At 40.6% G+C, this 27,351-nt stretch overlaps 1 protein-coding gene across 1 annotated transcript in view; it reads right to left on the bottom strand.

Annotated features, from left to right (window-relative positions):
• Positions 1 to 354: 354 nt before the first annotated feature.
• The window catches only part of ppp2r5b (protein phosphatase 2, regulatory subunit B', beta), a 64,647-nt gene continuing 37,650 nt past the window's right edge, over positions 355 to 27,351 (bottom strand). Inside the window, exons 3-13 of the mRNA XM_021316630.2 lie at positions 23,493 to 23,594; positions 22,403 to 22,495; positions 21,434 to 21,564; positions 20,119 to 20,178; positions 14,375 to 14,483; positions 5,983 to 6,036; positions 5,572 to 5,622; positions 5,322 to 5,441; positions 4,946 to 5,073; positions 3,923 to 4,024; positions 355 to 1,863 (exon numbers count right to left, since the gene is read on the bottom strand). Of these exons, the coding sequence (XP_021172305.2) occupies positions 1,635 to 1,863; positions 3,923 to 4,024; positions 4,946 to 5,073; positions 5,322 to 5,441; positions 5,572 to 5,622; positions 5,983 to 6,036; positions 14,375 to 14,483; positions 20,119 to 20,178; positions 21,434 to 21,564; positions 22,403 to 22,495; positions 23,493 to 23,594 (1,179 nt within the window). The 3' untranslated portion in view covers positions 355 to 1,634. The remainder of the gene's footprint in view (positions 1,864 to 3,922; positions 4,025 to 4,945; positions 5,074 to 5,321; positions 5,442 to 5,571; positions 5,623 to 5,982; positions 6,037 to 14,374; positions 14,484 to 20,118; positions 20,179 to 21,433; positions 21,565 to 22,402; positions 22,496 to 23,492; positions 23,595 to 27,351) is intronic.

Below are 27,351 nucleotides of genomic sequence, written 5' to 3'. Positions count from 1 at the left end.
TGTATTAAAAGTCTACATTTTAACCTCGCCTGCATGATGATTCTCACGGTATTTTTGCGTTTACAAACACACGAGAATCCATCTTGTGCCGATCCTATCTCAACCGCTCAAGAATCAAACCAAAACAGTTTGGGCCAGTCACGTTGCAGGTTTATGGTTTAAGGCGGGACATAGAGCTGTGACCAAAGAATCCCCAATTTCATTTTTGAAAGAAAAACAACAAGAAGTGCCTTGACCAGCTTAACCTGTTGTGGTTTCTCATGGCGCCTGGTGCTTAAAACATTTTAATTTGATACCGTGATTGGTTAAAACTTTGGTAGGCGGGCACTGGAGTCGCTTTACCCAATCAGCTCGGAGAGTTCTGCTGAATGTCCCTCCTTTCCGCGAACGGATTCGATGGGAGCCGTCCCAGATTGATAATGTGCAGAACGCTGCATGTTATCAATCTGTCTTGCCTGGTTACTAAATGTGGTCCATATGGACATTTTAAAACACAAAATACCAGTACCACACCAGAAGTGTCAAACATTTCAAAGTAAAAGAAAAACAGACGCTGCGAATCCGGTTCATTGTCCGCCCACTTTAAGGTCTGTTAAAGGGGTATTCTGCTGAATTTCAGCACTCACATTATGGCCTCACTGCTTAAGAATTAGGATTTCCAGTCGGCCTCCCCCATTTATGATTTCTGCTACACTAGTATTTCTCCCATAATACGCTACAGAAAAATCCAGACGTATGTATATCTATATATATTTATATTTATATATATATATATATAAAAACATCATCATCAATAGTGGTTAGAGTAGAGGAGTAGTAGTAGAGTAACAAGTAAGAAGAAGGAACAATATTGTACTTTATATCAGAGTCATCGCCTTCATCATCAGCTGTAATTGAAGTCTAACGGGACTGTAGGCGGTCCTTTGGTGGCGCCCAGAAGATTGGGACGAGCCAGCGCCACGGCAGGCTGTTTGAGTCTGAGCAGATCTGTGTGTGTGCGCGGGTGTTTGCATGGATCTGTCTGAGATCTGTCTAATGGCCATACACTCTCGGTACCTCCTTCCTCTGATATTTACAGTAAATACCTACGTGTGTGTTGGTTGTTTGTGTGCAGCGATCGCTTTGGGACATTTTTGTGAAATTTCTTTGCCTGTTGTTTGTTTTTTTTGTCGTTTTTGTTGTTGTTCATGTGTTGTGCTATGCACGTGAGGGATAAGCATCTTTCCGTTAAAAAGATAAAGATGAGGCCACAGTACAGACTATGACTCTGTTGGTCAAAGGTTCGAGATGACTTAGACACCAAAGGAGACAACCAGGTCTTATGTTTTGCAGCCGGCCTGCAGTTTAGTAAACTGGATATTAAATAAGATGACAGGCTGCACCTTTTTAGAGTTATGAGCTGCAACATGACGTGTGTACAGCTAAAAGTGAACCAGTTTCACACAACGCTGTCAGAAAGAAGGTACAGCTTCGCATCACAGAGATTGCACCTTTTATACAAGAAGCTGCCACCTCCATGACACAAGATTAAAAAGAACAGATTTTATACCTTTTCTGTCTCCCAACACTTTCACCACCAGCCTCAAGTCCCACCACCCTTTCCCCAGTATTATCCTTCCTGTGTGCAGCGGCACCTAGGTGGCGCTCTCCCCGGCCCCGGTGGAGGCCCCGCTGGGTTTGGGCTCGGGCTGGTCGCACTGAGCCATCTGTGGGGACGAGGGGCTCAGCGGGTCTCCTCTCTCGCCCCTCTCCTGGAGGTTGCGCTGGTTCCTGGCGGCCTCTGTTAGCATCTGCATCCGGCGCTCCTGGTACTCCTCCAGGCCTCGCCAGAGGTCTGAACGCTCCCTCTCTCGCTTCATCTCCCTGGCCAGGCAGGCGGAACGAAAGGGGCAGAATAACACCAGCAGGGTTAATAGAGAGGAAAAGGCAAAGCCGGGTTATTTTACTTGCTAATGCTACACCGATGCCTCCTGATGTCCCTTCTGGATGTCTGTTAACAACTGTGTTAACAGTTAACAGTAACATTTAAACTGTGTTTAAATGTTTTTAAAAAAAATATGAGTGATATTTGGAGATTTACACAAGTCTTTTCTTGACTCCCTTTCTTCCTTCCTTCTCGCTCATGCAAGGTTTTTTTAAATCCCTTTCTTCCATGTTTCCTTACTTCTTCACACCTGTCTCTCCATCCTTGTGTCCTACATTTCTTATTTTTATGTGTCTTTCCTTGCAGTATTCTCTTCCATCCTTGTTTCCTTCTTTTCATTCTTTTCCTTTCTTTCCACCCGTCATTAATCGCTTTTTTCTTGCCTTCTTTGTCCTAACTCCTTTCCTTTTTTTTTGCATCCTTCCTTATGGGCTTTTTTACATTCCGCCCTTGTTTCATGCCTCCCTTTGTTTCTTGTGTCCTTTCTCTAATTCTTCCTTTTGCATTTTTCTTTCCTTCCTTAGTTTTTTCAGTCTTTCCTCCTGTTCTTCCTTGTGTATGTCTTCCACCCCGTCCTTTACCCTACCTTCGTACATTGTGTACGTCCTTCCTTTCCTTTCTACCATGCATCCTTCCTTCCTTTCCTACGTACTTTGTGTTCTTCATTTCTTTCCCCATTCCCTTTCTTGATTGTAATCTTCCTCCACTTCTGCCCTTTTCCCTTCTTTTCTTTCCTTTATTCAACATGCTCTTCCCTGTATCCTACTACCTTTATTTCCTTTGTTGTGTCCTTCCCTCTTTCTGTCCTACCTCCCTTTATCCCTTGTGTCCTTCCTTGGTTTGTTTCTTTTTATCTATCCTGTTTCCAGGTTGGATATCTGTATTTTAAAGCCTGACCACTGTCGAAATAGCTGCCATAAATTTGTAGTAATCTTTAGTATTTCATATTTGAAAACAGACCTAAAGCTAGAGTCTGTGATTCTTCCGGAAGTTTCCCCAAGACCGTCTTACCTTGCTCTTCCACTCCTCAGGGGGATCGCGTGGGGAAAATAATCTCCCAAATCCACTCTGGTCTTATTTCTTTCAAAGTCCCTCCTCTTTTTCTCATAAACATGAACACGGTTCGCTTCTTGCGATGCCATGATCAAAGTCTACGGTGAGAGCAGCGGAGCTACAATACATGGCTAACCGCTAAGCTAACTGCTAACCTAGCGGCTAAGCTAACCGGATACATAAACACTAGAAGTCGCATGCGTAGGACAGAGGGTGGTGAGAATATAATGTCTATGAGTGAGAGTATGAACAAAACTCTGACATATCTATGCCAGGGATTGGTAATAGTTTTTACACACCTGCAGCTTTCACAGAAAATTATTTTTAACCTTCTTTTTGTGAATATATAATGTATTTACAAATTTCAGGATGGAAGGATGATTTTACCCAGTATAACAGAAAGTGTTTCTGAGCAGGATTACCAACTATAGCTTTAAAGCAAGTGGGGGAAAATTAAATAAGGAAACTTATTTAAGTTATTTAAAACTTATTTAAATTTGCATGTGAAGAAACCCAGATAACAGTTGTTCTGGGAGGGCTGCTTAACCTTTCTTTCAAAGTAAACCCATGAAGAATCTCTGAGGAACCAGAGATCTCTTCTACTGGGTCCTCCTCCTACTCCAAAATGTGTCCCTCCCAACGTTTTAGGAAGAAGAAGAAGCAAAATGTACCTGTAGGGTCAAGTGGTGGGGGCCACAGGTGTGAAGTGGCTCACCTGCACCAATTCTTACCTGCAGTTTAAGACTAGTAACTAACGGGAAGCAGGATTTGGTAACCGGCTGACCTAGGCCATGCTTAGCTTAACTTCTGGACCACCATCTAACTGAATAGATAATGGAAGAAAAACTGCCTCAAAAGTGACTTCAGATGTCTGCTGTTTCTTTCTGCTGTCGTCCCCGTCGTATCCAGCGACACAAACACAAAAGAACAGTGACTCATGCTCACTTCTGTTTCTCCACTTTGTAGGAGGCGGTGAGGTCATCAAACAGTTTGCTGTTCATCTCCATGAAGGTCTTCAGCACGTTGTAGATCAGAGACACGATGGTTCTAGAGGGGCACAGGAAGACTTTGAATCCGGCTAATTGGGACACCAAAGTCACACGAAGAGATTTAAGCTTTGGGAAGGAAACCTACAAATGTTCTATAACTTATCTGTGAAGCACAGTGTATAGCAACACAAGTGTTAAAGCCCATGTTATCAGCCAGAAACTAAGACTTTTTGTTTTTGTTTGGTTGTTGTTGTTGTTTTTTTTTTTTTAGCAAGCAGAAATATATACATGAGAGCAACTTTAAATCACCAAAAATGGGAACAAAGAAAATAAGAGAGGAACAAAAATGTCAATGCGCCAAAAGCTATATAATGTAGCTAAAATGCTAACTGACAACTGTCACTATCTATCAACATTTAATAGCATTTGTAGCAGACTTTGTCTAATAAAAACATGATGAATAAATGTTATTAGTTCATGTTGGAATGGTGAATTTGTAAGTGTTGAACTACTATATATTGAATAAATGCACTTTTAAGCGTGTAAACTGAACTTAATCATCACAAGTGTTCCCTGTGGGCATTGCGGACAACACCATAAGATTTAAATGCTATAAAAATTGTTAAATTACCTCCTACAAATATATTTTATTTATATATTGATACTCAATATGATATATTATTTATATATCATATTGAGTGCAGCAGTCACGGCTTATCTTTAAAGTTTCAAATCTCTAGTTTTCCTTTAAATTGTATTTCCAGCCAAAAATCAAAGGATATTAGGGTATTTAGCACATTAGTTAACTTAAAATTGACTTATTTTTACTAGTTATTTAATCCTCAGGTCTGACAAAAAAGATATAATCAAACGACCTTGTTATATTTAGTTTCGGCAGTAAGCTATGACCTGAGCCCCTGGAAATGAACGCTCAAAAAGCAATAAAAGAAGTGGTTTTGTGTGTCTGTGTGGCCCATACTGGTTCCAGTGCTCCTTGGAGACTCTGTAGAGCGTGGCGAACACCAGCGGCAGGATGACTTGACAGTTCTCCTCTATCAGACTGAGGATGTACTCGTTGTTCCAGAAGTAAAGAGCGCGCTCCGCTACCTGTAACACACAGAAGGGCTGAGCAACACAGCATCCTTCTTATCAGACAGCTGTTCATCTGTGAACTGCCCCTTCTTTAGTGTGTTTTAGCCTCTATAGTACATCTGCTGATAATACAACTACTGTAATTTTGTTTAAACTATTCCTAAATTCTCTAAAAAAAAAAAAAAAAAATGTTTTGATTCTCTCTTTGTGTGACAATTGTGTGTATTTTCTTTTCTTTCTCCACTTTGGTGCTCGTTTATCACCTGAAAGTGAGGGCTGGAGATACAGGCTGCTATCTGCTTAAAGAGAGGTTCCTGGATCCGGATGAACTGCGATGGTTCTATCACGTCCAAAATCTCCTCTATCTCCCCCAGGAACATCACCTAAAATACCCCCCCCCCGCACGCACACACACACACACACACACAACAAAACAACAAAACACGTATTTTATGACACGGAAAAGGCGAGGAGGAAGCCATTTAAAAGAAAAAATATGGTACACTTCTATACCTCTTTCTGCGTGCATGTTTTCGGCCAGTACTTGAGCAGCCCCCTGATGATCTGCAGAACAAGGATATGCAACATAATAATGCAGATGAACTCATGCTCACACTCATCTGCACCATATCCTGCAATGTTGGTGCAAAAAAAGTAAAAAAAAATCATATCATCAACCTTTACTTATCTGAAGATAAAAATATAACATATATTATGAATTATATTACTGACAGCAGGAAACAATGTGACTACTGGAATATTAGAGTTTAATCTTAGGCCTTAAAACCAAAAAATTAATTGAAAAGGCACCGCAAGAGCAGAATATCTCGTCATGCATACATGGATAACTCTTCCATTTTTACAAGTGGCATCACTCAGAGTTAAATACTTTATTTGTGTTTGTTTGTTGAGTCGGACTCTTACGTATTCAGTCACTGTAGCATCTTTCTCCATGAACTGCACCACACAGTAGGCCAGCTGTAACAACAGAAAACACTCTAGTTTGAAATAACGAACAGATAATATGAGACGTTGAAGACTGTCGATGAGAGGCATAGAAAGGAACGTGACCATATTTCCAAAATAAATAAGGAAAAATGTGTTGCATCACACGTGGAGTCCCACAAGGATAAGTGCTACGCCCAAGATTTTTGATTTATTTAATTTTTAAAAAGGTTGCTAAAATTTGTCTTGTTGATGGTGTAAAGATTGCTACCAGCTTTTGAGCTGTGAGGACCCCTAAAACAGGATTAAGGCTGTGCTACAATCTCCTGGACCTTCATAACAATCCCCTGGATTTCTGAAAATCTGTAAATCTGATCGTGCTCTCTTATTACTCAGTGAAAAGTTGAGTTTTTTTTTCCTTTTCTTGCATCAAACCACATATGCTCTTGGATGTTTCCTCACAATCTATTGAATTACTCTACAAACAAAGGAGGTTGCTGCAGCAGAATAAGAGGATGCAGGTGAGGGGATGCCTTTCCATGGTGGTCTGTGCTGCCTAGTGTGTCATATTGGACAATAAAGTCACAGTTCGGCCTGAAGCAGGTTGCACTTTACTGTCAAATTCACACTATCTAATTTGCTGTTCTACTTTTTTTTCCCCCACCCCTTTCTTATTGCTAAATGTAGTGCCACTGCTTCTCTTTGACAAAGTGAGAAATACATTTTTCATTTGAATCGCTGCCTGAAGAACTGACAACTTTTGTCAATCTCTGAGTAACCAGCCTTTATGAGCAGTTTAGAGCTATTGGTGGACCCTCGTCATGTGTAAAATCACCGTTTGTATTTTTTGCATTGAAGATTTTGGATTGTTCAGCTCATCTTCCTAATGAAAGCATTTTGGTTGCAGTTTTGGCCAGTCTCTAATGAACCAATCCACACCTATGGCAGCAAGCCACTTGGATCACGGATAAGATACCGCTGCTGCTGATATGCCACCTCTACACAGCAAACCACAGCATAGATGACAGTAGTCCCACCCTGCTAGTTTTATGGACCCTTGGAAGAGTTGGCATGCTCTCATGCTCCATCACACATGATGAAGAGTGCAACATGTTCTTGATACAACCTCCACATTCTGGCTGATTTTTACTGACGTGGTTTTAGTTTTTCTTCCACCTTTACAGTCTGGTGTGATAAGGGAACTGATATCTGCATCAAAATTACTGAAACATTAGTTTAACAAAAAATTATTCAAAAATCCAGTGTGAAATAAACATTTCAAAGTGTTTGCCAACAGAAATTACGTAAAAGTCCAGTTTTCATGTCACAAAAAGATTAAGGAACAAAAATACCACTTTGCACACGCTCTGTTAACAGATATGCGCTAAAGTTCATGGATTGGTCAATGTTGATCTTGCTTTAATAATCCTTAAAGTAAAAAAAAATCAGTAATCAAAGTTTTTTTTTCCTTTTCAAAATCACCAAAAAAAACACATTAAATAGTTTATTGCTTCTATCTGCACCCCTTTGGTCACTTGATAATTTTATATCATTATCATTTTTATGTCATTCATTTGTAGATTAATGTCCTCTTTATGTGTTACTGGAGAAAAGCTAAAACGAAGTGAAGCTAACTCAGGTACACACTCCCTCCGGCTGTCATAGAGACGAGCCTCTCATCCCTGCGGGTTAGGCACCGCTGAATATCGGAAAGACGGCTTTTCCGATCCTGTTTGAGCCGAGTGGGACTACATCAGCTCTCATGTGCAGAGGCCAGTCTCTATTATTCAGAGTGTGTCAGTACGTGCACATGTGTGTGTGTGTGTGTTTTGCGGTCGCCCCCTCCACCCAGGCCGGTTGCTGTGGTGAGTGGGCGTGTGTTTACTTCGGAACGAGTGATGTCACACACATAAAGTCCCCTTAGACCGATGAAAGAAAGAGGTTAGACCTCATTTCTCTTTCTCTCCTATTGTGTTTCAGGTTCAGCCAACGCATTTCGGGTTTGTATGATTTGTTTCGATTGTGATTGTGATTCGTTTTGCCAACTGAGGTCGTGATGGCGTTCGTCAAGGTGGTCGAAGAACGGGTTCCTTTTGTGTCGCGTGTAGCATGTCTACCATCTGCAGCACGTCATCGTCAGAAAAGTACAGTTAAGAGACAGAGGGGCTATAAAAAGACTTTGGGTGAAAACAGATATGTTAAGCTGAAGCACAAAGAAAGGAGAAAGAAAAAGAGCTGAAACAAAATCACGGTGCTGAGAGCTGAAGCTATCACAGGCATTAGGAAGGCTTTAGAGGAACTAGTTGGGCTAAATATGCTGGGAGTCTGTTGTCAAGCTGGGATTTGTGGGGCCAGGAGCCATTATTTGGCTACAGATTACGACCTTCAGGCCTTTTAAAGGAGCACAGTGCAAGTTCCAGAGTTTTTGCAGATGACTGCCCCCCTCTGGCGACAAGCTGGAAATACACCCGTGTTGCGCACGTGCATGGGAGAAGAGGAAAAGCATCTGCCGCTGCGACTGTACACGTCTTTTGTTTAGAGGTTTAATGTCTTCTGAGGAACGGTATAAATGTTGAAGTTAGCCCGTGTTCACTTGCTAATGCATCGATTAGGGTGGAGACTCAACAAAGTAGCCAGGTGGACGAGAGCGTGCACGGCCAGAGGATTCAGCCCGAATCACTCCCTCATGAACTGAATAATGGAGGCTATAGAAGCAACTGTCGTAAATACAGCAAAACTCATTTGACCTGTAGGGCAATTGTAAGGGCATGTATGAGAAAGAAAACAAATATTATTTAACTTCAAAACTTGTGCAATCCACCTTAAAGGTGTTTAAATGTGAGGTTTATCCATATTTTTAGTACATGTTATAATGTGAGCTCCCATACAGTAGAAACATTTCTGGTGTTAACCTCTAAAGAGTCTATTTCTAAGAAGAAGTAGGCAAGTTAGGCTCAATGAGCTGTAAAGAACTGGGCTGTGAAAAAGCTTTTGCTCCCTTACAGATTTCTTCTTCGTTTAGTCAAACCTTAATGTTTTACACCATCAAGTAAATTAAAAAAAAATTTTTTTTTAAATGAAGTTTTCTACCTGAAAACGTGATCGTTCGCCATGTTAAACCACCAGTCAAGTGTGATGAGTCACATTTGTTTGAGTTCATTTCACCAGCCACACCTGGGCTGATTTATGCCAGTGTTGTAGAAACCTAGCCTCGTGAGACCATCCTGATCTCGCGAGCTTTCAAGGTTTCACTCGCAGATCAGTCTGGCTACTCTCCGTTAAAGAAAATTTGGAGCCGTTCACCAAACGAACGTCCAATCAGCGTTGGCTTTGAGGCGGGTTGAGGTGTGACGCAACGAGAAGCGCAACAGTTCAGTCTAAAGAACATGGCGGCTTCAGCCGATGAAGCTAGCGTTAGCGTGGCTATCGAGCAAGTTTTATCAGAATTACAGAGTATTTCTTCGCTGAAAGAAGAGCAAAACACTGCTCTGGAGGCTTTTCTCAGAGGAAAACATGTTTTTGCTCTTCTCCAAACTGGTTTCGGCAAGAGCTTGTGGTTGTGTTTCCGTCGTCGCTGTTAGTACGTCATATGCTTTGTTGATCTGATTGGTTTATTTGGCCCGTCTATCACCAACACAGGCCAATCAGCTAACCAGTATTTTCGCCCCTTCCCAAAATTACTTCAACAGAAGGTTTCCAGATGGATATGCGGAGCTAATCCATCTGGCGGAGTCAGGTTAGTAGAAACCAGAACTGGCTTAAAGAGAACCTGTGCGACAGAATAACGCAGGCTAAAAGATCTCAAAAAACCAAAACACCATACCCTGATCTAAATAAATTCAAGAACAGCTGACAAAGTCCATGACGTGTGTCAGTCTCAACAATGTTACAAAGCCATTTCCAAGGCGGTGGGACCCCAGCAAATCCCAGCGAAAGCCGTTATCCACCAATGGAGAAGATAAAGAAGCAGCGCTGAACCTTCCTGGGAGTGGCCGGCCTTCCTAAATCACTCATAGAGCCCTTTGATGACTGATCCGGGAGATGACAAACAAACCCAGAAGGTCATCTACAACCTGACAGGCTTCACTTGCATAAGTTAAGGTCATGACTTCATGACTTCATGAGAAACAGACTGGCCAGAAAGGGGCGGAGTCTCAAGGCCAAAACCCACTGCTGACAGACATGAACACAAAGATTCTGGCAGTGTCGTGGTTTGGGCCTGTTTTGCCACTTCAGGACCTGGATGACTTGCCATAGTAGAGGAACAGCTTCAAATCCCAAAGGACAACGTCCTGCTTTCACCTTCCGAACTAAATTTAGTCTTGGAAGTGGCCTAGTAGACGTTTTGTCCCATCGTAGCCCGATCATGCTCAGAAACCCTCCAACGTGGTTCTTTGGCGATTATTGTAAGTGCTTGGCAGCAGCTGATGCTGTCTGATGTGGAACGACGACTTTTTCATGTCCTACTTCCCCTTAATAATAAATGACAGAATTTGAATACTGTGGCATGTTTTTACTCCGCTTATCTTTGCCGGACATAATTTATATGATGTTCTGAAAGCAAAAACAGAAGAAATCTGTGAGGAGGAAACTACTTATCACACCACAATGTCCCCGCCGACAATCTGCACTATGAATCTCACTCAAGTTCTTGCAAATGTTATTGTGTGGACTGCAACAGTGTGTCTCCTTTGCATTAGATGGTTATTAGTTGTTTTTTTGTCTCTGCAAAAAAACAACAACATTGCAACTTGAGCTGAGTAGATGTTGCAAAGGGGAAAACATGTAAAGCTCCTCAATGCAGAGTTTTTCACTGATTTCTTTGAGATTTGGTTGTTTGGTTGCTACTGTTGTTCTGAAGTCTGACACACGAGAGAAGAATATCATCACTTTCCTATAATAATAGTCTTTTTTTCCAGGTTTTTCAGTAAAACACACAAACAAGTTATTGTGTTGATTTAGGGAAAAAAAATACTTATATCATTATTTTTGGAAGGTGATGATTATATATTTTACACCGTTTAAAAAACAAAAACAGTGAACTTATTCAAATTTTCTGCGGCAATGTCGTACACCGCAAAAAGGGAACTCAAAGCAAGTAAATTTTCTTGAAATGAGTATATTTTTACTTAATTTGAGCAGCGAAATAAGACTATTTGTCAATGGAATGAGTATTTTTTACCTGTAAAATAAGATAATTAGACATCCTGCACTTGAAAAAAGGATGATGGAGATGAATTGTTCTTATTTTAAGTTCAAAAATCTTATTCCATTGGCAAATAGTCTCATTTAGCTACTCAAATCAAGGAAAAATAGACAAATTTCAAGAAAAAGTTTCTTACTTTGAGTTCCCTTTTTGCAGTGTAGTTTGACATTTGCACCCAGAAGTGGGTCAGCCCTGCTCCTGTCTCCACCCTGACCCCATCAAAGTGAGTGTTTTTTTCTGAGTGAGTGTGTTAATAATGCATGTGTGTGTGTGTGTGTGTGTGTGTGTGTGTGTGTGTGTGTGTGTGTGTGTGTGTGTGTGTGTGTGTGTGTGTGTGTGTGTGTGTGTGCCACGGGGAGAGCAGAGGGGAGAAATGTAGGGCACAGGGATGCTGAGACTCAGAGTACACAAACGCAAGACGTGTCGGTGAAGAACAAACTGTACCCTCTGCACAAGCAAATAATGTGTGACACAAATAAAATGCACGAACAGACAGCCTGCCATCTGTGTCATCAAATATTATGACTGCCTAAACACGAACACACACACACACACACACACACCAAAAGGCTAAAGAGGTGAGAGCGCCTCGCTGCAGCACGATCTGTGGTGCAGCCCTGCCTTCTAGTGGACAACCTGGCACATTGCATGACTCTAGTCAGAAGACTTCCAGACCGTCAAAATAAAAGCGACTGATAATCGGATGTTGATGAATGTTAAACATCGCTGTGTGTGATTGCACTATTTTTAGAAGTCATGGAAGTTTTCTAAAGGCAGTATTTAGATTACTACAAGAATACATTGCGATGCAAAACTATTCCCATTTTGTAAAATTACAACCACAAATCAGTGCTTTCCAATGTTTTTGCTGCCTAGCTTCCTGTTAGCTCTGATCACCTTCCCCGTGTCATGTTTTTTGTTATGAAAACGACGATTTAAACAGAAAATACAAAGTAGGAGAGAAGGAAAACAACACAGTAACAGAGAGCATGTGATCAAACGGGAGAAAGGCGAGGCAGAAACAGGTGAAGGTAATCAGGAGGAGATGAGGAACAGCTGACAGACCAGTGAGAACAGATTAGCTGAGGGGAGGAGCTACATGACCAGGAGCTGAAGGGAAAAACAGTCCACAAAAGTATGAATCAAAGTTTTAGCTACTAGAAAAACATAAACAGGAAACCTGTGCTGTGGATCATTGCAGCTCCTCCAGAGTTACCACGAGGCTCTGGGCTGCTTCTCTAATTAATTCTCTCCTCTCCCGACCTGTTTGCTCAAGATCAAAGATGTCAAACTCGGGCTCTTGAGGGCCAGAGTCCCACAACAGTTTAGACTTTCATCCACCTGAATTACATATTCAGGTTATTAGCACGGCTCTGTGGAACCTGACTGCATGCGGAGGAGGTAATTCAGCCATTCTCACGTTAATTTGGGTGTGTTGGACCAGAAACACAATGAAAAGTTGCAGAATGCTCAATAATTGGAGTTTGAGGCACCTGGTCTATGCTCTTTCCACATTCTGATGACGGATTGAGCAGAGCTCTGCAACTTATTCAAAGCTTTGGATATTGCTTTATAAACTAACTCTGTTTTAAACATTTCATGCCACTTTCTCCCAGATCTGCTCCTTGGTCTCCATGATGCCGTTGGTTCACTAAAATCGTGTCCTCTACAAACTGAAGCATTAACTGGTCACCTAAATGTATACTCAAATGTAAAATAGGTTAACTTTATTAATTGCTCGGGTAATAAACGCATTTGATTGGGCTGGATTTTATTAAACATATCTGAGTAAAACAAACATTTGCCACGTTTTTCTGATTTTTTTTTTTAAAGGCATACTATGCAACATTTTTCAGTTAATTAATATGTTCCATACCGTTTTGGATGATTAAATGAGTCATTTCAGGTCGAACAAAGGTTTTCTCGGCCGCCCTTGTGGTCTGTGGGGGAAATACCGTACTTGCTATTGCAGGAGCCCTCGGCCCGCACCCACAGACTCAGTAGTCTCGTGCATCGCGAGAGTCGGTCTTGCTTTACGGCGAGAACTGCTACACGCCCCCAGTAAAAGGCATGCTCGTTGCTAGCGCAGTGGCGATATTTGTGCAGTTATCATGGCGGAACCAGCGAGAAAACAGCGAAAGCCCATGTTGGAGCAGGCAAGAAAGAGGAAAAGGGCTCTGGACAGAGAGAGGAGTCGTACACAGGTGAACATCGGGCAAGCTTTTTCAGAATGGCCAGAACTAAAAGAAAAAGAAGGCTGCAAGGCTGACGCGGACCTCGCGTTTCTGCTGATGCGATTGTAAGTAACATTGGAATGGTTTCTCTCTCTCTGTGTGCATGTTCATACCTTCACTGTGTTAGTCATTGTTTGTACTGCCGTCTTTTTAGACTTTTCGTTGCGTTCACCTGTCTGCTAAGCTCAAAACAACCGTGCCTGGCTTGATGGAGAAACCAGAACAGCTGAGCATCTTTATGACAGTGCACTTTTACTTTCACCCTCTGGGGGGAGCCTCGCTGGAAAATCAACCCCGGTTGCATAGTATACCTTTAATATATATAATTTTTTGTTCCACAACACAATTCAGCACTGGTTGTCCTGTCACATGAAATCCCGACTAAAATCCTTTAAATTGTTTGTTTTTTATCTTGGTAAAATGTTACACAGTCTAAGAGGTGGAATTTAAATGAGAAAATGACAGTAAAGCAAATAGTGGTTGAGCTTTAATCTTCAGGTATGATTTTTTTCTCTGTGTAATGAGATGCACTCATACTACAGGTTCAGTGGCTTTTCCAAAGAAATTATTGGAAACTCAACATGAAGGAAGGAAACAAGCACTGGCCTATTAAAACTAATAATATATACATATACTACTGGGGCAGCCGGTAGCACTGCTGCCTTGAGGCAATGAGTCTTGGATTCCAATAGAGTCTCAACCTGGAGTCCTTCTGTGTGGATTTTCTCCAGGTGACTATTAGGTTAATTGGTCCCTCCATGTTGCATTTAGGTGTAAGTGTGTGATTGTCTCTGTGTTGCCCTGCGATGGACTAGCAACCTGTCCAGGGTGGCCCCCGCCTCTTGCCCAGTGACCCCTGGAGGGATGCGCCAGGCCCCTGCACAGACACGCTGGTATAGACGATGGACGCCGTGTTGACTGCATCACTGACCTGTGCATGGAAGATGGAGAGGGACTTTGCTGTGTGTAGCGGGATGAGGACCCGCACCAGGAACTGCTTGTGTTCGGCTTTCAGTGGCAGCGCGAAGCCGTTTATGATGCTAAAACACAGAAAAGGAGAATCGTTATTCTTCATCGCCGTGTTCCATTTGTCCAACGTATTTGCTGCTCTCATGGGAGCATGAAACAAAATGTATAAACAACCTGAAGAGAGAACTGGAAGCCTCTCACAGATGAGAAACTAAAATCAATTAAATCTTTGCATCAAGACCAATCCTGTTTCCTAACCTTTTAGCTCAATTAGAACATCATATTAGCACCAGGTTCTGTTTTATTTATCCCTTTAATTATACACCTAACCTTAATTAGAGCCCAGGTGATTTGTTTTATAGGATTGCGAGTGTATAACGGAGTTCCACAAGGTTGAGTACTTGAACCCCTGTTATTGTCTTTATATGTAAATAACCTAGGACAGAAGATTCAGCACTTACATTTTCACTTCTTTGCTGATGACACTGTAATTTACTGCTGCACTCCCACTCCAGCAAAGGCTTTTTTAGCATCTCCAAAAGGCCTTTGATGGAGTTACAATAACAGCTCTACTTCCTTTTAAAATGCAGAGAGATCGAGAATAATTCAAGAAATGGTCAAGATAGAGTTGGTGCCTACTTTAATATATATTAAGAATTTTTGATAACTGGCTATTGATGAGCATGTTTATAATGTTATTATCTAAGCCATTACAAGGCCTTTGTTAGGGCAGTAGTATAAAGCTTGGTACTCCACATTACTCCAGACTTTTTGAATTGAGAAAGCTTCCTGGAGAGGAAGCAAAACGTCTTCAACTACGGAAAAAAAGTCCAGTTGCTTTGTTTTTTTACCTTTTTTTGGAATGACCATGACCTGGATGACTGAGAATCTTCACCAGCATGTTATTAAGAAGTTGAAGCTCTTTTCAGGATTTTAACATGAGAATAACTCCTGCCATTCCATGTCTAAAATGATTTATACCCTTCCTATGGCACCGAAGCAATCAAATCTCTCTTGTAGCTGCTGAACAGCTTTTTGCATGTTTTCGCTGGTATTTTGATTATGTATCTCTACCATCATCCTAAGATGAAGCTTCCTCCACATATTATCAACCAGAATCTGCCTTGGCCATTAAAATAGTTAATGATGCTTTAATCAGTGGAAACATGTTGGTGACAATAAAGATGACTTTAGGGGTGAATCTGCCAGGAGTATGAATACTACTTGATTTAGCTGTTTTTTTTGTTTTTTTTACTCCTTTTATGCTGTATATTAATGCAAATCAGCTTGTCGCCTTAGTCACTGGTGTGTCTTCTTTTACAAAGCCATTCTTCAAATCTCATTTGACATGAAAACAAAGAAATCACAACCTTTGTTCCTTTGGATGTTCTGAAAACAGCGGTTCTGAGATTTAGACCTGAACTGGGAAACAAAGCGTTTGGGTTTTCTGCACCTGGAGCCAGGATTAATTAATCTGACCTTGATCCACATAAATTTGTATGTTTGAATAGATTTATAGCCCTGGTGAAAACTCTAGAGTCTGGGCTATCTGTTTGCAAAAATATGCAACTGTATCGAGGTATTTTAATGTAATCTTTTCCTATGTTATGTGATATTTAGATTAGATTAGATTAGATTAGATTAGATTCAACTTTATTGTCATTAAACAGGTACAGGTACAAGGCAACGAAATGCAGTTTAGGTCTAACCAGAAGTGCAATAGCAGCAGGTGCAGGATAAACAATGGTTCCCTATGTACAGGACATGGGTTTTTACTGAATAAATTTAGAGATGGATACTATTATAGACAGAATTTTACTGATAGATTTGTCATATGAATATAACACATAGATAACTAGTATTGTGAACTAAATTTACAGCTGGATATGTACCGAATATAATATACAGGTGGATATTACTATAAATAGAGTTTTTACAGATATGTGCAATAGCGTAATATACAGATGATTATTATAACAGAGTTTACATGTACTATGAATATATGTACAGGTGGCTATTACTATAGGCAGAATTGTAAGCATGATATACAGGTAGCTATTACTATAAAATGAATAAATAAAGATCGTAGTCGAAGCCTGTTGCTGCCATATTGGTCAGCACTTCCTCCCAGAGTGGGATAAACCTGGTTCTTTTCTTTTAAGTTATCCGTTTAACATTTTAAATCTGTCAATACATCAGACTTTTATACAGTTTTGTTCAGCCGATGACCTAGTAAATCAACTGAAAATGGACGAATCCCCAATTATGAGGCTGAACCATGGTCCCCGGATGCAGCATTCAGTCTCACATCCATTAGCTCTGAAAGGCCGCAGCCTCATTAATGGATTAACAGCGTAATGCTCAGCAATGACAATGGTGGTTTAACCCGTGTAAAAACAGCTAAAACATCGCCTAATTCTCCACTAACATCCCCTTATCCAGACCGTAGAGCCACTATGTATTTATACATGTGTGTTTCCCAGTGAGCGGAATAATGCGTAATAGTTTCTGACTGAAATGAAAGTCTGAGCAGCAGGAGAGTGGGAACCAAACTTGGAAATGTGACAGCCTCTGGGCCGTTTGTGTCTGTTTGTAAAGACGTGTTTGTCTACCTTCCTGTTGGGACTTCATCTCTAACAGCATCTTTGTCTGTTCGATAGGGCATAGAGCATCCTGCTGCCCCTCTGATGTGAACGCTGCCTCTCTCTCGTCACTTTTCCGAATGCCTATCCGTCTTCTTCCTCTCTCTCTCTCTCTCTCTTTTATTTTGCATCCTCTCTCGCCCGTCGACTACTCCTTTCTGTGTGTGTGTGGGAGGAGCTATAAATACCTCCGTTACCAACAACATGAATACAAGCCTCTCTCTCTCCTGTCCCTGCTCTTCTTCTCCCACCTCTGACTCACTCCTCGCTCACTCATCCTCCTCTCCAAACATCCATTCTCTCACCTTGGACTCATCCTCATCTTCCTCCTCCCCTTCACTTCATAGACGCCTTCTCAATCCTCAGAAGTCACTATACAATTTAAAGGTCACTTTTTGATCATCGGCTCATCGGCTGAAAGGGTGGTCATCGTTTATGTTAAACAAAAACAGGCACTTGAACGTAAAAGCTTTGCACCTCTGAAATAATGACCATAATTAAAAAATAATGATAGTTACGGTCACTTAAACAGATCTAGTTACCTAAGTCTGATGTCGTATCTTTTTGCTTGTTTTTGCGCAACAAACAAATCTATTTACATAATGTGGAAACGAGGACCTTCTTTCTGCTGGATTTCCTCTTGGTTTTATGGAGTTAGCATCAATACGCGTCTAAAGGCAGGATTTCTGCTCACATGCAGGTTAAGGTTACTACCCAGAATCATACAACACTAACAAAAAACATTGTCAGAGCTACATTTTTCTTTCAGGGTCTTGTCAGGTAGTTATCAGTAGTGAGTAGACAGTAATCAGAGCAGGCTAGATAATCAGGGAGGCATTTTAATGGAAGAGTCAAGTTTCAAGTTTTTCCTAATAGGGATGATTCAGGATTCCTCCAGTCAGGTCCTGTTGAAAGGTTAAAAGCAGTTAATAGTTATATAACCTATACTAACTGGTAAGTAAATAACTCTTAGTTGCTCTATTTAGCAAAAACAAAGATTAGTTTGTCCCAGAGGATGAAACTAACGGCTATTCTGAGCAGGACTCATTCCAAAGTGGAGGTCTACCGTCTTAAATAACAGGAAATTAAAAAAAAAAACGTCATTTTAAAATATGCAAAGAGTGTCTTAGACCGTTTTAACTCCCATCATGTTTGCATACAGCAGCTGACTGCAGAGAAGGCAATGATCACTTTCCTGTGAGATGGAGGGAGTTGGAGGTGGGCCACCAGTGATGTTGCTGAGTGAAGCTGACTGAAAATGGAGCATGCCATGTAAAGCGCTAACATACTGGGATGTTTTGCAGCAGGGTTTCCCCCTGAGAGAGGAATAATCCTGGCGACGGTTGTCTTGGGGGAAACGCTGAGGTTGGGCAGAGCGTTAGGTGGCGCAGATCAAGGGAGGAGCTCTGCCCAATTACCAGGTACCATAGTGTGCGTCAACCGTACAACTGCTAGCGTTAGCTTACATTGACCGGAAAGTTTTCTCCCAAACAGAAACTTTACTAACTGTTTTATGTTGATGTCAAATATAGAAGCATTTAAAATAAACAAACAAAGCCTAACCTGGTAGGAGGTGTGAGTAAAGCCTGGTGGCCCACTTAACTGACTTTGAACAAGAACGTTGCAACACATATTATTAGTATTCGGTACAAATACAAGTAATTTATAAGATTAGATATTTGTAGATGCAAAGTCCTAATCCAATAATTCAAGTTTTCTTTTTTCCTGCTGATGATTTTTATTTTTTTTTATCCAAAGCAGCTTGCTGATGTACTATGCTAACATTAGCTTGCTTGTCCTCCATTTTGATATGACTTGTTAATAATGTAGCTCCTAAACTATTCTAGTGCAGTTCTGGTTACCTGTGAGAGACCAAACTAAAACTTACAGAAAAAGTCATTCCCCAGCTTCAGAAATTAGTGCTTCTCTTTAACGTCATACAATTTAATGAGCGGTGTTTCAGCTGCTCTCTGTGCAGTTCTGCTCACAGCAATAGCTCCCTGAGAACAGCCCTGAAGAGCAAGTCACATGACCGAAACCGAAAAATCTGTGTCTCTTCCACAGCGGACATCTTTATGAAGGATAAGAAACACTGAGATCTTTAGAGAACGCCTTAATCAGGACCGCAATCTGATCCCAAAGTCACACTGAGACATCCCTTTGCACCGCTTTATTTTTATATTAGACACTTTGACTGGAAATGCTTTCACGTCATATATTTTCATGTAAATACCCATCGTATTCAAACATTACGATGGTTTTTAGGTTCATAAAATAGCCTTTGCATAATCTACAGTGAGGTTTTAGAGTGTTTTTGGGACGGTAGACGGATGATTGGGAACAGGCTTGGACTAACGACCTCGGGGATCATCTGATCTAGATTTATCTGAAATGGGAGTTATATACTGCAGAAGTTCACTTCAGAAATCCAGAACTACCCCTTTATCTTATTACCATGTTTATACAGATAGCTCAAATCACAGATTGCAGAGGGTTTGCTTATTTTCTGCCTTTTGATCAGAGTCAGCGTTGGTTCTTCTTTTCTGAAATGGTACAAATCTCTAATTTGCCGTTCTTGTTTTTGCTGACAGATCGAAGGCAGAAAACAAACTAGATAGCAACGCCTTGATGCCATTACTTCCTCCGCTTCCTCCCTCTCTTTATGCATCTTCATCTAATTGATTTGTGTGTAAGGAAAGCCGTCTTGTTTATCAGCTTGGCTCCATCCCTGTCTTGCTCATATTGTTTCCTTAGAGACGAATTTAAGATATTACACAACCAAAATGATTCACGTTTTGTTGTGGATGTCTGTCCTTCCTGCCCTCTTCGAACTCGTTTCCCAGTCGGTAAAATAGCATGAATTAGTGCCTTTAAAGAACCACTGCCCCCGTGGTTACGCTTTGCAGCGAGCAAAGCACAGCCTCTTTACTAAAAACGTCCCCAGCTCTCTGATGAACACAAACATCTGGTCATGCATTGATGAGGTCTTCCTGTTCCAGCGTATCAACTTCTCCTAATTCCCTCTACCTGGCGGGGTGTAGCACGTGTTGCTGCTCATACCCACCTGCCGAGGATTTCCAGCAGCTCGGCCACTCCGTTGAAGTGCTCAGTTTCATAAATGAACCTAAATATGTAAAAAAAGACAAGAGGGAGACGGTCACAACAGTAGATGACTTTTACTGACTAATTTAATGTAATGGAGGACATCAGGGTCTATTTTTCTCACTCTGCTGAGTTCTCCTACTGTTCTCCAGTTTTGCATTGCTTGTCATCATTTCAGCTTTTAACTTTTTGTTCTCTCTTTTTTCTTCATAGTAGGTACACCTGGTCTGAGGTTCTGTTAACTGTGGCATCATTCAGAGAAGACAGATCACCCGCTATTACCATCTAATGTAGAACAGATTACTGGATCAATGTGTGCTTCTGTGCTTTTTTGTTTCTCTTGTTGTGTCTCTGCTCTGTCTTCTGTAACCCCCAGTCGGTCGAGGCAGATGACCGTTCACACTGAGCCTGGTTCTGGTTCTGCTGGAGGTTTTTCCTTCCCGTTAATGGGGAGTTTTCCTCTCCACTGTTGCTTCATGCATGCTCAGTATGAGGGATTGCTGCAAAACCACGTACAATGCAGACGACTCTCCCGGTGGCTCTACACTCTTTCAGGAGTGAATGCTGCTTGTCGGGACTTTGAAGCAATCAACTGAGTTTCCTTAGAGAGGAAACATTTCTGACCAATCTGTATAATCTGAGTGAATTTGACTTTGGAAAGTCCCTTGACATGTTTCATGAATTGGTGCTATATAAATAAAATTGAATTGAATTGAAAAACTGAATGTCGTTAAAACATCACAGAGTCAGTCAGAGGTGTATTAGTACACATTAGTTACAATTTTGGGTAGATTTGGGTCTGTGCACAGAGATTTAACTCTCAGGATAGAAGACGTAGGTTTCATACATCAGCTTTTGTCCCACTCACGCTTGATGAGTCAGCAGTTTCAACGGTTTTCTTTGAATTGGACGCTGGGCCAATCACAGCCTTTTCTCTATTCTTAGACCCGTCAGGTTCAGGTGGAAGAAGGCAGGAAAACTAAAGGTAGCGCTCAGCTTTTTCCTTTGCGGAGCGAGTCTACGGTATGAAGTTTATTTTGTTTGGGGTTGATCCATTAAGCTAAAGAAGAGCAGCTTTTCTTGAATGTGTTTAAGAACATTAGTCCTGGTTATAGATCAGACAGAGATTAATAACAAACAAGAGTCATAATAAGGGAACTGCTGTGCTTTTTAAGTCATATTGTTATCTAGAAACTGGAATCCAGAGGTTAGTTGGCATTTATTTTTTTACACGTTTTTTTTATCCTGTGCTTTTCTCGGCTGACTGCAGGCCGTACCTGAGGAAGATGTTGTTGATCTGTTTGCGGATGTACGCTCGGAGGCCCAGTAATTTTCCATAGACACGGTGCAGGATGGTCTTCAGGTACTCCCTCTCCCTGGGGTCCTCGCTGTCGAACAGCTCCAGGAGCTGCAAACAAACTCAATGTAATTACAGCCCCAGAATATGCAGCGCTGCGACTTCAAGGACCTGCAATAATTCTACCAAACTCCCCGCCGCTTATTTCCAGCGTTTCAGCGGGGCCAAGTGTTCTTGTTTTTTCATGACGCTGTGAGATTTCAGCCACAAACAGCGAAGCTGTGATTGCACTAAACGGCTCAAAGAGCTAAAATAGACTGTAGTCTTTGGGACATTTTTAAGGGTTACTTTCTAAGTGTTTATTTATCCAGGAATTACAGGGCCTTGAAAAGTATTTACACTCAGTGAACTTCTTCAAACCTTTTTTTTTTTGTTTTTACATTACAAACATCAAACTTCTATGTATTTTTTATTATTTTTTTTAGATTACAGGTGAAAAACCAAAGCAAAGTAGTGAAAAGTTGTGAAGCGGATTCAGTCCTTTCACTACAATTATTGCAGCAAGTCTCCAGCTTTTCACACGTAGAGACTGACATTTCTACCTATTCTTCTTTGCCAAACAGCTCAAACTCCATCATATTGCTGTGTACTTGAGTTTTCTGGTTTTGACACATATTCTCGGCTGGATTTGGCTTATTGTGCTGCTGGGAGTTGAACCTTTACCCCCGTTTTGAGACCTTTAACTGCCTATAACAGGGTTTCTTCTCCATCAACCCAGACCAGCTTCCTAGTCGTGAAAAGCTGGGATCAACTGATCTGGGTTCATGTGACAAAAGTCTGGATTTTATGTGATGAACCAAAATCCCAGCGAAGCACTAAGCATGCTTTTTGCAAGGCACTGAAAAGGGATCCTGTGAATCTGGATGAGGCGAGGTCAGGAGGGGATTACCTGCAGGACAAACTTCTGGTCGATGTAGCGTTTGGCCATGGACGGCTGGAAGTCTGGACTCTCCAGGAATCTCAGAAAGAACTCGTACACCAGCTGAGGAAGACCCAGGCAAACAATTATGACTCTGCTTTTCGTAATCTAGAAATACCTCAACATCTTAAGAGTTACATGACAGAGAGACTTTAGAATCACTGTAACCTTTTGGTTATTTAGACACCTAAATAAGGGCTCAAAAAATAGTTTCTCTTCAAACATAAATGTTTGATCAGCGGTAAAAACCATTTACAGATCTGCCAGGAGAAAGAAAAATATGTTTGAAGAGAAACCGATCATTTTTAGGCATCAATAAGCCTGTTTAGACTAAAATCCTCAGGACTTAAGAAGTTCAAGACTGCAAAAAGGGAACTAAAAGTAAGTCAAATTTTCTTGAAATGAATGTATTTTTCCATGATTTAAGCAGGTAAATAAGACTATTTGCCAATGGAATAAGATTTTTGCACTTAAAATAGGAACATGTCATCTCTATTATCTTATTTCAAGTGCAGGATATCTAATTATCTTATTTTAGGGATACAAATACTCATTCCATTGGCAAATAATCCTATTTACCTGCTTAAACCAAGGAAAAATACATTAATTTCAAGAAAATTTGACTTACTTTTAGTTCCCTTTTTGCAGTGAAGACGTGCCTCACAGGAAGCTAACGGATCATGAAAGACTAAAATAGCCAGAACATCCTAAATTTCACTAGAGGAGTACGCTGTGAAATTTCATGCTACTTATTTTTAAATTATTGCTAATTAAACTCAAACTTATTTCATCTCCAGAGGATCCAGTTCTCAATCAGTTTTGACATGAAGTGCATTTAATGTCAGGAACAGTAGATTATACGGCTGGTAAACAATATCCAGGGGGTGTTTTTGATGCTCTGCTGTAAATGTTACTTTTTAAACAGGAAAGATTGTGTGGGGGGAAAATCTAAATATTACGCAGATGCACTTTGCTTTCACCACTGAGGGAAACAAAATTCTTTCAGCTGCAAGAGGATGATCTTAAACTTAAAAGCAGACCCAGCTGTGGCCATGTTTACCTGCAGATGTGGCCACGAAGCTTCCAGGGTCGGCTCGTCTTCCTCCGGGTCGAACTCTGGATTCTCGCTGGGAGGAAGCGTGCGGAAGATGTTTACTGAGATCTGGAGAGAAAAAAAACGGGAAAGTGGAGAAAATGAGGAAATTCATCTTTGTTTGGATGGATTTTCACAGAGAAAACTGACTTGCCAGGGTAATTATTCCCTGGATAATTGCATGAAGCCTTTTGTTTTTCAGTTCCTGCAACAAAATGTTAAGGCAAGCCATATTTTACCTCTAAGCAGTACAGCTGACTTAACAGGTGGGTTGAATAGGCGGCAGTCCATGAGCTCTGTCAGAGGAAGAAGCTGTTGCATTGCAGGTAAGAATAAACATCTGTCTTCTGTCTTTTCAGCGTCTAAGTAACTCTGGGCATTGTTGGCCATCTCTAATGCTGCACTGCAAAAAGGGAACTAAAAGTAGATAAATCCTCTTGAAATTAGTGCATTTTCCATTGCTTTGAGCTGGTAAATCAGACTATTTGCCAATGGAATAAGATTTTTGCACTTAAAATAAGAACAATTAATCTCCATCATCTTATTTCAAGTGCTGGATGTCTAATTATCTTATTTTAGGGGTAGAAATACTCATTCCATTGGCAAATAGTCTTATTTAGCTGCTCAAATCAAGTAAAAATATAAAGATTTTAAGAAAATTTAGCTTACTTTTAGTTCCCTTTTTGCAGTGTGGTAACGGCCCGCCTTCAAGGAACAGCTGATAAGTCATGCAACGACTGTTCTCATAGTCATCATTTATTCAGCAAAAGCATCTGCACCAGCCAGCTTTGACTGCTCATCTTAAGGCACTGCGAAAATCTCAAATTTGCTTTAAAAAAAGAGACAAAGTCTGTTTAGCTGCATTGTTTTCCCTTCAAACAGTGGTTCTCTGGGTGTTTAACGGCTGAATAAGGTTCTGTGGAGTCAGTTTCCTCGTGTCCATTGAACCATTGAACGAGCTGATCTTACATCTGTTTGCAGTTTTTCTTTCTGAGCATCAAATAATCTGTTTTTTATTTATTTTTTATCGTTGAGGCTTCGTTAGTTCATGCAGAACAAATCGAACACTGCCGTAATATCTTCTAAATAATAAGTTTTGGTTCTTTGACGCGTGTTTTTATAGGTTAGCCCGTGTTTTGTTGCACTGCACCAAATTCTGGGGTACTGCCCATCCCTGTAACTTTTGCAGAGGAGATTTTTTTATTATTTTTTTTATTTTATTACCATTATTGAGACTTTGCTTAAGCAGAAAGCGGCACATTAAATTAATTCTCCGCTTTCCTTCTACCCCATTTTCACACCTATAGGTAGAGCTGCTTAATGCCATAAGCTATATACGTGCTGCAGGCTTTTCATGCTCCTGTGGGATCTCTGCTGTCCACACTCTGCACCGCGCTCCACTTTATCTCTCCTTTCCATCCCTCTCATTGTCATTATATGAGCAGACTTTTGCTTCGCTCTTTGTTACCCTCAGCTCTCACTCTCCGTCCTTCCCCCTTATCAGTTCATCCATGTGCTCCTTTGTTGCCATGTAGGTTAGATTAGCGTGTGGGAGTCTTTCTAAATTTGTTCTCCGTCCAGCTTTGACCTATTTCCACATCAGCTTGACCACTTAGTATTCTTGCACCGCTAAAAATGGTAGTTTTAGGATTGTTGGCATTCATTAAAGGAATCGAGTCCTTCTGATGATCAACGCTGCACTGTGGCGTATTTTGTAAACGGGTGAGAGAGGTTAGGGTGTCCTAGAGCTTGAAAATTGGGTTTTAAGGTTTATTGATCCTGTCTGGCAGGCAATAGACAAAGATTAGTTTACTATTGTTTTTTTGTTTTTTTGTGTGTGTTTTCTTCTGCTGCTATTCCTGCTCTGGTAATGAACAAAAACTATATGCTCACCCCAGTGCATGCTGGTCCTCTACCTGTACCTCTACTTACCCACAGATCTTCCTAACTGACTTACAAAAGCAAACATCTGAAACAAAACAAAAATTATGTTTTTTTTTTAGCCTACAAAACAAATCTTATAAATTATAGCAACTAAAGAACAAAATTCAAAAGAATAAATAACTCCAAAAATCATCTTCATTGTAATTTTTGTTTTTATATTAGAAACCATTGTAGAAGGGGCTTCTTTAAAGTCTGACATGTAGACATTTAAGGTACATAAGTGGTAAACATCACACTATTGGGGGGTTTCATATAAAAGGAAATAAGTGTAATTAAGCGTTTAAAAGGGGGGGGGGGACGTGATCCCAGTTTGCATATCAGGGTTTTGATCCACACTTTTATAAATGGTCGATATAAAATTCCCTGACCCAAATAAACTCCTGATACCTGGTGTGTTGTTGATCGACTGTCTGTGGCTTTGTCAGGCACGCTCACAGCGAGACGCTTCTTCTTTTTACATCACAGCCTATATTTGAGCGTACAGCTTGTCAAACTGTGTTTTAGGCCCTCCCTAAAAATCTGTCAGTGTTCGCTTTACCCTTTAATTTTAGCTTCATTCCACCACAGGACATGCCTCCAAAGATTGACATCTTTATTACTGGGCGCATGCTGGCTTTTTATGCCACTTTTGAAGTAATGGCTTCTTCCTTACGGAGTGGCCTTTCAGCTCATGTTGACATAGAACTTGTTTTACTGTGGATAATAACGTTCTGCTTCTGCTGCTGCGTCTTCCCAAGGTCCTTTGCTTTTCTTCTGAGGTTTATTTCACACCAAAACACGTTCATCTCTGGCTCACAGAACCAATCTCCTTCCTGAACACTATAATGGCTGGACAATTCCTACACTAGTCTGAACAGATGAACGGGACATCTTGGAAATTATACCAAAGGATGAGCCAGGCCTTTCAACCTTGGTGTACGAAAAACTTTTTACTTTGAAGAAACTAATACCAAATTCTCTAAAAATAAATAAATAATCAGTTTTGGACTTAAGCTAGTAGAAATGATTTATTTAATCTCAACTGACCTAAAATAGCAAAGATTTTGTATGATTTAATGTCAGATGGTGAGAAACATTTTTATCTTTCTTTTCTTTTTCCCTTATATAGGAAATTTTTGACCAATCTGTATAATCTGACCCAATCTGTATAATGTAATTGAACTTGACTTTGTAAAGTGCCTTGAGATGACATGTTTCATGATTTGGCGCTATATAAATAAAATTGAATTGAATTGAATTGAATTCTCACCATCTATGTAAACATCTGGTTTTAACTGTAGATGGATCAGGGCTTCATCAGCAATCATGATTTTGATACTTGAACAAAAGTCTGGTTGTTTTTGATTTATCCTTTTTGATTAATTAATCCTGTTTGCTGACATTAACAACAGGCAAAGGGAAGAGCTTCTGGATACAAATGGCTATAAGGAGTTTTCCCCTTTGGGTCCCTTGGCTTAGAAAGAAACTGGAGGAATGGTTGGCGCTTCTGGTTGAGTTTTAGGGTTTATTTCTGCGACTATGGACTGTAAACCCTCTAAATCAAACAATGTCTTGTTGTGAGATATAATTTTCCAAAGTGAGAGGTGGCCGAGATATGTGTTTTCCCAATTATAAGGTTTAGATCATTTTATCTAGGCTCAAAAGGGTAAAGGAAGCCTTAACATGTAAGAAAACAAATTTCAAATAACAAAACAAAATCCAGCAATTGTTTATACCAAATTGGAAAATAACATCCTGAAGAGCAATTTCAAGAAGCCAATTCATGTTATGCTGTTTTCTGACTGTGGGAGGGAGCTGGAATACCCAAAGAGAACCCAAGCATGTACCTAATGAACATTCAAACTCCGGACTGGGATTTGAACCCAGGACGTTCTTGCTGCAA

Source organism: Fundulus heteroclitus, chromosome 14, assembly GCF_011125445.2.
Source record: "Fundulus heteroclitus isolate FHET01 chromosome 14, MU-UCD_Fhet_4.1, whole genome shotgun sequence".
Classification (NCBI taxonomy): Eukaryota; Metazoa; Chordata; class Actinopteri; order Cyprinodontiformes; family Fundulidae; genus Fundulus; species Fundulus heteroclitus.
Note: the sequence above shows the minus strand (reverse complement) of the source record. Positions and strands in the feature narration are given on the sequence as shown.